The sequence below is a fragment of the Amborella trichopoda genome, chromosome 9 (assembly GCF_054954075.1).
Source record: "Amborella trichopoda isolate Santa Cruz 75 chromosome 9, AtrichopodaSantaCruz75HAP2 v2.0, whole genome shotgun sequence".
Classification (NCBI taxonomy): Eukaryota; Viridiplantae; Streptophyta; class Magnoliopsida; order Amborellales; family Amborellaceae; genus Amborella; species Amborella trichopoda.
Window position 1 is genome coordinate 10,832,713 of NC_142344.1, and position 10,014 is coordinate 10,842,726.

General features: G+C 35.8%; 1 protein-coding gene across 49 annotated transcripts in view; it reads left to right on the top strand.

Annotated features, from left to right (window-relative positions):
• LOC18424275 (protein DETOXIFICATION 46, chloroplastic) overlaps window positions 1–3,459 on the top strand; it is a 38,828-nt gene extending 35,369 nt beyond the window's left edge. For 28 of the 49 annotated variants that reach the window (XR_016040665.1, XR_016040672.1, XR_016040671.1 and 25 more), the window contains 2 exons: window positions 1,567–1,629; window positions 1,826–2,203. Coding sequence is in view for 15 of the 49 variants with exons in the window: in XM_088846625.1 (XP_088702751.1) it covers window positions 1,567–1,629; window positions 1,826–1,927 (165 nt within the window). In the remaining 34 variants the exon portion in view is untranslated. Of the gene's footprint in view, window positions 1–1,566; window positions 1,630–1,825; window positions 2,204–3,114 lie in introns of those variants that run through there. The other 21 variants (XR_016040670.1, XR_016040661.1, XR_016040652.1 and 18 more) reach the window with 3 other exon arrangements.
• The last annotated feature ends 6,555 nt before the right edge of the window (window positions 3,460–10,014 follow it).

The window sequence follows — 10,014 nt, forward strand, 5'->3', positions numbered from 1 at the left end:
GGCTTATAATGCCTAGGGTAAAGCTAGACTTTAGACTATAATAGAAGCTGTGAAACTGATTCCCAAGACAGGTTGGAAAATGGAGTTGGGCTTGGGCTTGGGCTTGGGCTTGGGCTTGGAGTTGGGCTTGGGCTTGGGCTTGGGCTTGGGCTTGGGCTTGGGCTTGGGCTTGGGCTTGGGCTTGGGCTTGGGCTTGGGCTTGGGCTTGGGCTTGGGCTTGGGCTTGAGCTTGAGCTTGGGCTTGGGCTTGATTGGTTGCTGTGTTGATGATAGCAACACTGCATCCCAAGTTGGCTTGATTGGTTGCTGTGTTGATGATAGCAATACTGCATCCCAAGTTCAAATCCTACTGCTGAACTACCTGTAAAAAAGCGATTGTCTGAACTCCTATGTACAAGTAAAGAGTCTAGGAATGACTAAAATACCATTAGCATCCTGTTCCACCACCATATAAAATATAATAATTACATATAGGGCCCTGAGACATAGACCACATGATTTTACAACTCATACCGAGGCACTTCTCGTTTATGTTGGTTATGTAATCATTAGCCCCTATTAACTTTATCGACATGGCCCATGAGATAATCATGGCCTTAATCTTCTCTTTCAGCCTTATGATACTCTGTCTTCTGCCTTCAGAAAACCTTTTATAGAGTTAGAGCTGGACCTCCCACATCGAGGCGATTAGACTTTATCTCAAAAGTCAAAAGTATAGGCCCAAGCTGTGGTAGCTGGTAAGGCATCGTGTTACCGGGTCAGGAATTGATTCAGGCTCCCGTTGAAAAAATTTGACTGTAAACTCACCTTTGCTGTTCGGGATTATTGGATCCCCTCTGCTGAATCTGTAAATAACCCCTGTAAAACTGATAGCAGTGCAGTAAGTCATCGATTTCCAACTCCTTTAAACCCCTCTAGTAAAGTATGGCACCACACCGTGCTGTTACCAAAATTTGGAATAACATCAGCCACTACAACATTTTGGTCCTGTGCAATGGCAAATAGTCTCGGGAACTGCTCTTTCAGTGGTGCCATCTGTATCCACACATCCTTCAAAAACAGTCTTTTTCTCATCTCCAATGTGCACTCGGAGCAAGTCTTGTATGTCACACCCTTGGTTTATACCCATATAAGCACTTGACGCACTTGCTTCTCTTCTCAGTGGCTTTACGAGCCACCCTTCATGAACTTTCCTTCCTGTCAACTTATAACACTTTCAAGGAACTTCCGTAGTGAAATAAAAAAAAAAGAAAAAGAAAGGAAGAACAAGAAAAAGAAAAGCCCAAAAGAGAAGAAAGTTCCATGTGTCCTTGACTCCTTGTCTCTGTCTTTGAGTTGCTATTGAGGAATAAACTTTCTCAGGAAATGAAATGAGTCAATTGTTGTCTTACCTCCAAAAAGACATCTCGTTAGTCCATTTGTCTTTAATTATGTCATCCCCTGCATTATTTTCATAAGAAGCAAGTGACTATAGTAGAGAGATTAATTCTTGTCTGGGGTTCATATGCATGGAGGTTGTCTTTCAAAATTTGTGTACCCTACCACTTTTTTGGTTGCTTTGTGCAGATTGCTACTGGTAGAGGTTGTGGCTTGCCTGGGTGCTGGTGGATTTTAGCAGCATTTCAATGGGTATAACTAAGCCTCAAACTTCTTATGTATTCTACTAATGTACTTTGTTAGCAGCACTCACATGAGAGAGAGAGAGAGAGAGGTTTGTTTGTGTGTGCTTTGTGTATGTGTGCGCTATTGCGTATAGGCTATACATCGCTTCTGCATGTGATGTGATTTTGATCATGACTCGTTTCTAATAATCCACATTTTTCAGAGCCGGTTTTTACTTGCACTACAGCGGCTTACTTTGCCTCAGGGCATATTGTATTATGAGGAGTCAAGTAACAGGCTGTTTAGCCATCTGAAGGCCACCTAGAGATTTGCATTTTACCAGTGAAAGCTGCACTAAATAGCTTTTTTGATGGTAATGACCTGCTTATAGCCATGCAATCGACTCTCCTCAACACTCCAACATTTCTTTGTATACTGTACCATATTTGAGAAGCCCGATATCAAGACTGATTGAAAGCTCAAAAGTTGGATTTGATCGATATCTCATTCTTTGGCTTTTCCAACCTTTCAACTAATGTAAACTGCAATGCATACATTGATTACTTCCATTTTATAGTTGAATATAGCGTAACTTCCCTTTTGAGTGGATTCCAACAAGTAGTTAGGACTTATTGATGATGCATATTGATCATGCATATGTGCTGTTAGCATCAAAGCTTCAAGATCGGCCGTGGCCGTTATCGATTCCTCCCTGCACAGATTCGTGGCCACAAGAACTAGCCAAGAAATGGAGGCAATTCAAAACATCAAATTGTGCACACATGCCCATACATGAAGCATGTGAGCATGCTCATGCATATCTTGGAAGGTGAAGACAATGCAAAGGTGGTTGGTCAGGTTAGGCCATTGGTGGTTGGGGGGTGGATGCCTCGACTCAACATCCCAACCTCGATTCCGATGATTAACGGATTAAAAAGGGGGGGAGGGGGGGGGGGGGGGGAAGTTGGTTTGGTAAATTCCCTTTTTAGAACTCCTGATGGCTGCTAACATATCTCACATAGGCTCTGAAACCACCACCCTTCAACTTACTCGAGCCTTGAAAGTAACTGATTCAATTCAGAATAGTTTTCACACCTAATTGATTGAGGTTTTTTAATGAAATTCTTGAATACTTTGTGGAAGTATGCTCTCCTTTTTTCCAAATATACATCTTGTAACGGCATTTATCTAGAAATTTCCTTTATTTCAGTACAAATATTTAAGAATTTCAATAATATGGTGCACGAACATTAGGTAGGAAAGGCATGAGGTCTAGGCAGAAAAAGTAGGGATGGATCTTCAATACCTCGTAGGAAAATGCAGTTTTGGCTCTAAAAGCTCTAATTGTGTCTTAAAAATTCATTCCCATCCCTATTCATTAATTTTGAAGCAGTAAAATGGTGCAAATCATGACATATTTGGACACTTGAAAATGAATAGTCTAGATAATATATTACAAAATGTACTATTTTTGAGGTTTGAAATTTGTATTTTTTTTTTTTTTTGTTGCAGATCTATAGTTGTCAAGCTATTTGAGAGTTTTCCATTGAAGGAATAACCCATCTCAGCGGTTTTTGCAGTGCGGTTCTACGTTTTTCCTCAAGGCCTAGGTAGCATATAAACTTTTCCCACGAGTAACATTTCAAGGAAGAAATCCACGAGATTGAAATATCAGTCCGCATGTAACGCAAGCGCCCAATCAAGACTAGAAAACTGTGTTGTGCATTGATGTAGAGAGAGCGTGTGCGCGCATGCCCCTTGCAACATACTGTTAGTCTGAGAAAAATAAGGGTGTGGTTTGTATAAGGGGTCAACTTTAAATAATCCAATTAAGGCACACCTTCAAAGTTCATCAAATTTTTGTGTCGAAAATTTTAATGACCTAAAAAACTATTTAACATTCAATTCTAAAATTTAAAACTCAAGAAATGGTATAGATTGAGTAAATTTAATCTTGAAAATGAATCGTCTAGATAGCATATTACCAGATACATCATTTTTGGTGCTTTATAAATTTTTTTTTTTCACATCCATGCTTCTTGATATTGAGATATCAATTAGAAGGTTTTCTACCATCAAAACAACATTCTTTTATAATTTTTTAGAGGTGCCTTAAGGTGTTGCGACCTTATAAAACCTTTTCCCGAAAAATGAATGGGTCACAAGTCACATCCTCTATTAGCGAGAGTGGTCACAACCCACTGTTAGAGAGAGTGAGTTAAGAACCTCCTTTAGAGAGAGAGAGAGAGAGGAGGTTGCAGTTAGAGCCAGAAGGGAGTGACATCGGGGCAGGGCTGTGGCAAAGTGTGAGCATCCCTTTTCGAAGATCAAGGCCTCGTAATATGGGCTGCTTGTGTGGGACGAAGTTAATGGGTTTGAGGTCGTGGTGGTAGTACCCCACATTCAAGTCACCATGTTGTGATTTTCTTTCTCACTGTATTAACAAAAAAAAAATGGTAAATTGTCTTTCCCATTGAATTAAAATTGTGAACCGTCTTCCCCACATACTTCTAATCTATTTGATAGGGGCCAGTCTTCCCCACTAAAAAACCCCACTGAATTAAAACTGTGAATTGTCTTCCCCACTGACTCCTAACCTATTTGATAGGGGCATGTCTTCCCCACTGAATTATCAAAAAAAAACTATTTGACGGGGGACATGTCTTCCTCATTGAATTACCCAAAAAAAAAAAACCTATGAAATATCTTCCTCGTTGAATTAAAACTGTGATCTGTCTTCCCCACTGAATTAAAACTGTGAACTGTCGTCCCCACTGAATTACCAAAAAAAAAAAAAAAAAAAAATTCGTGAATATGTCGACGTTTTCGATCCCATTGAGGCATATGAACCTTAATTTAATTTTGGACACGGTTTCTATGAGTTCATGTTCAAATGAATCACCTCTTAAATTTTTTTGTTGAGATGGATTTTTGTACTTAAGTTTTAAGGTTATGTAATCTCCAATATGGAGATCATGAATACGAATAAATAAATAAATTTTGAAAATTAAAAATAATAATCCTATTAAGAAAACATTTGGACCGTTAGTATCAATTGCTTTTAAATGGACCAGTTATTTGTGTTCGTCTTTAATATGAATGCTTAATACTTTTGGACCGCATATTGTAGCAATGCGGTCCACCCCATGTGAAACAATTTTCTTATAATATTTTTGAATATATACTCTCTAATACAAATCAGACCATTCAAATGTTTAGTTTTTTTTTTTTAATTTGTTTTTTCAGTAGGCTAAGTTTTTATTTGTTACTTGGGTTAGGCTTTAGGATTTGTAGCATGGGGTTTGGAGTGGAATGGCGTTGTTTATTCATGGAATGGCGTTGCGTCACACATGATGTGGATGCTTGCAGGGTGCAAAAGCACTTTTTGATTGTTCAAATTAAACCAGGCCTATCCAAGGGTATAATTTTATTTTTATAAATCTCATCGACGTAAAAAGGGTATTAAATAACTCAATACATGGGTACCCAATAAAATAATCAAACAATATTTTGGATAAAAATATTGACCAAAATACCCCAAAGGTATTTTGGCCATTTTTTTGTTCAAAATATTTTTTATTAGTAGTTTCATTTTGGGCCCATTGTAAAAATGAATATATGCCTCAAATTTTAGATAATAAAATTTTTTAAAAAAATAAAAGGGATTGTATACTATGAGACTATTTGTTTTTTATACAAAGAGGTCACAATAATTTTTAGCCAATGAATGTGAAATTCAATAGATAAAAGTGTATCACAATACTCGAAAATTTTTATTTTGAACTTTGTGCCCAAACAATGACACATCCTTAACTACCTAATTTCAAATCTAACAGTCAATACCTTCTTATATTAAAGATAAATGGTCTCATTGTATATATTTTTAAAATAAAAAATAGAAAATAAAATTCATTTTTAGCTATTGCATATGGCATGATCAAAATGCTCCCTTCTATTGTCACATGACTTAGATGTGATGCTTTCCTATTACTTATGAACACGAACATAATTTACTTTTAATCCCTCCGTTAGATCACCTATTTTGGAGGATTTTTTCAACTTGAAAGTTTGGTACCCAAGTTAGAATCACTAGATGATTATTCTTTAAAAAAGAATTTTGAAATTTGAGTTTTCTAACACTTGGATCTCACCTTCTAAGAATTAAACGGTTTCTATTTAATCTAGAGACAATTTTTTTCTTCAAGTACTCAGAGGGTGCACTTGGGGATTTTTGTCTGTTGAGGTTAAATCTATATGTTAGAATCACTAGATGATTATTTTTTTGTGGCTCTCTTACCACTTATAAGATAACAATATTCTAGCTTATATGCAATTAGTTGTAAACAAAGTCAAAAGATATTCTACTCTCTCGGTAGCATACTGTTTTTGACTAAAATCCCACGTAGAATTAAGTTTAGGACCCTAAATTTTGGGAATATAACCTCTTTAACGCATAGATTGACCTCAATAAAAAAAAAATCCTAATTGCACCCTAAAAGCACCTAAAAAAGATTGAATAGAAACCGTCTAATTTTTAGAGGGATCCAAGTGTTAGAAAACTCAAATTTTAAATTTTTGTTCTTTTGAGAATAATCATCTAGTGATTCTTAATTGGTTTCCAAAATTTCAGATTAAAAAATTCCTACTAAGTAGGTCATCTAGCAAAGAGAGTAGAAGTAAACTATGCTCCCGAAGGAGCTTAGTATAAGTACTCATGAACAATGTAAGTACTTACCAAATTATGCCAAAGGAAGAGTTGCAACATTAAACCTAATATATTTTAATGGAATTGTATATTACAAGACCATTTATTTTTGGAACAAGGATGTTAGAATCAATCCTAGTTATTAGATGCAAAATATGTCACAACTTTCGAGAAATTTTATTTTGATCTTTGTGCCCAAACAATGACTCATCTGCAACCACTTGATTTCAAATCTAACAAATCAATGATGATTGTGACATTTATGTACCAAAAATAAGTACTCTGACTGTATACATTTACATTTCCATTTACCAAAAATAAGTGGTCTCATTGTATGCATTTCCATTTTTAAAACAAAATCATGTAGCTTCAGATGATGTGAAACTCGTAATTTGTTCCCTGAAAAAAAAAAAAAAAAGTACAATAAAGTAATCTAGATCTTCAAATAGGGTGTGGTTGGCATAATGCCGAGGCTCTAAACAATCAATGTAGAGCATACTTGAAAGAAAGACTAAGGTGATCTTGCCGGCGAATATATTTTTTATTTTTCTTCTTTTCATCCATTTTCTTCCTTTTTCTTTTTTTCTTTTGGCAACGATCACTTATAAGTAGTCATATTACAATAACTCATGCTTCAAAGAAATAAAACTAACAAATCTAGGATCTTTAAAACCTTTGATGCCATTAAACTAATTTTCTTTAAACAAAGAAAATATCCTCAATTCTTATGCTTAAGAATATAAACATAATACATAATTAATTATGATAAGAAACAAAAAGAGAGTATCGGAGATTACCTCAATCGGGCTTAGTACACCCCACACAGAGTCTCCTTCTTCCGATGGTGATCGGGATCTATGATCGGTGACTTGATTCTCCTACATATGGAAAAATCCTCTCAATGACATATGAATCTCGATCTAGAACCAACTACGTAAAGCCTCAACGCCTTAGTCTTGCTCAAGCCCCATTAGCTTGATCTTTTGAGAGATGAGAGATGGATCAAAGAGAGAGGGAGAGATCTATTAACATGGAGATCCTCCCCTTTGCTACCAAAAATTAAACCACCACAAGCTAACCTTAGCTTGGGCGTGCCATCTAAAAACAACGAGCGAAAGATAATTTGGGCGTACCCTCTTAGAAAAACTTAAGAGAGATAGAAGATAAAGCGTGGGGCATGCCTCAAAATTGGGTGTGAGATATAGAAGATAAAACTTGGGGCGTGCCTCCCCTTTGGTAATCAAGAGAGAGAACTAAATTTGGGTAGGGAGAGAAGAGAGAGAGAATTCTTAAAGAGAGAGGAGAGAATATATACGTCATTTTATGAAGGGAGAGACTTCCTTTTATAGATTTTCTAATGCTTTAAGGTTTGCCTCAATTCGTAGGGTTAAATTTTGACCGTCGATCTAAAGAGACTTGTGGAGTGAGAGATTTGAGTCATACATCTTTTTGATCCACCATCAAGATTCAAAGAGATGAGTTAGAGCCTTATCCTCTATTTCCTAGATCTATTCCCATCAAATTTTTAAATAAAATATATATATATATATCTTATTTTCTATTTTAGTATATCCAATCTTTATTTATTCCATCAAGCAATCTTGATCAAAGATTTATTAAATATTTCAAATATTCAACATTATCATGTAAGTTGGCTATCCCCAAAAGGCAAGTCAACAAACAAGGGATAAACATTCTTCCCAATATATCTGAATGGGAGGGACGTGCCACCCTTTTGGTGGCCACCCCACCTAATTCACATTTTTTTAAATTTTGGACCCCATATTTTATAGAGGTCCCATATGTTTTTAGAAAATATTTTATTTTAAATTTAGAATTTTAAATCTTATATTTTATTTAAAACATTGAAAAATTAATTTATCTTAATTTATAAATCCAAATGACAAAAATAAAATATCATAAGATTCACAAAAATTCAAATAAATATTCTAAAAAATCATATATCATAAAATTAATTAAAACTAATTAAATTTTTATGGGAATCAGATCCGTTAGATCTATGAATTTATTAATATACGGGAGCACTCCACCTTCAACTGCAGACTACGATCCACCTAGCTTTCTCAAACTGACCAAGCAGTTCCCATGACCCACAGTCCATTGCAGGGGCTCATGATTGGACCACCAAAGTCAGCCAATAGACTAAAAGACGCAATCCCAGTTTATGGATTTCAAGTTCTCTCTTAGAGACAAAAAATCATGGTCCTCCAGACCATGATGAAATTATGACTCTATGATCCATAGTGGTAATCTCTCACACATGTACACGCTTCACCCTCATTAGCGAATCCTAAAACGGATATCTATGTACATGTCATATGATGATATAACGATGAGGTTTTAGCCCTGTCTCTAAAAGTTATTCATCACACGCAAGGGTCACACAGTCCCTTGGGTCTCATCTGGGCATACTTCAACCTCATCAAAGGCTAACACACTGAACCTTTATCGGTAGATCCCTATGCCCAAGTACTTTGAGTTTTTCAAATTCGGCTGACCTAGCACGTCGAGCCTAGTCCGAGTATCGACAAATCACATTTGTTTAGTATGGTCCACAAAAGGACCACACTCCCACTGAGTTTATGTTTCACTATATCAAATGCACATACAAGCTATCATAAGGCTTTTAAAAGCCACATAAACCCAACATCTCCTACTTGGCCTTTGGAGGTCTTACAATATCTCTTTCTCACATTCTCATCCCCCCAATTACAATCTCTCTCTCAAGCATTTTTCACTTATTCTCTCTAATTACATTAATCATGGAGTTTATCATCAATATTTTCATAAAGGATTTATGGAGGCAGCGCCTCTTTTTTTGTTTTTTTTATGCTTGGATCTCATTATGAAAGTGATCGTAGTACATCTTTTATGTTGTATCGCGAATCATGGACCTGTTGTCGCAGAAAGGCATCACGTATCCTCATCGCATGGGGTCATATCTTCATTGGCTTAAAGCAGTTCTTCAATCAAGCTGCTCCTTTCTGTAGCCATACAACTAGCACCATGCGTCCGGGTTCCATGGGTGAACAATGGTAAGTCATTCCAACTGGCTCATCAAACATAAGTTGGAATTCCCACTGGAATATTGAATTTATTTGGATCTTCTTCATAATTGGATACCTATAAAACTGAATATCCAAGCAGCTAAAACTAATCGTGGGATTATTAATAGTTCTCACTCATACATAACATATTAAAAATATTATTTCAGCATTATCATGCATGTGTCATGAGATAGTATAGCAAGTCTCATATTAAACAATAACTCAATGCCCGTTTGGTTTTGTAAAACCATTTTTCGAACCACAAAGGTTTCAACCACACTAGTCTCTTAGTTGTAAACCCATACAAATCAAGTTGTCTAATCCATAAAGCACGTGTTAAGGAGACCTTGCAAGATGGCCTTCCTACAATATTTTTTATGGTTCAAGGTTTTATGTAATCGAGGATTCTAAATAATTAGAAACATGGGTCAAGGCATATGGGTATTTAAAAATCAGTGCATGACAATTTTTTCCCCATATTTATAAATACCTTCATGACACAATGTTTTTCTCTTTTTTTTAAAAAAAACCATTTGACTTTGTATATATATATATATATATATATATATATATATATATATATACATTCACAAGTAATAGTTAGATAATAGTATGACGCTTTAAAATGATTTTTCATAA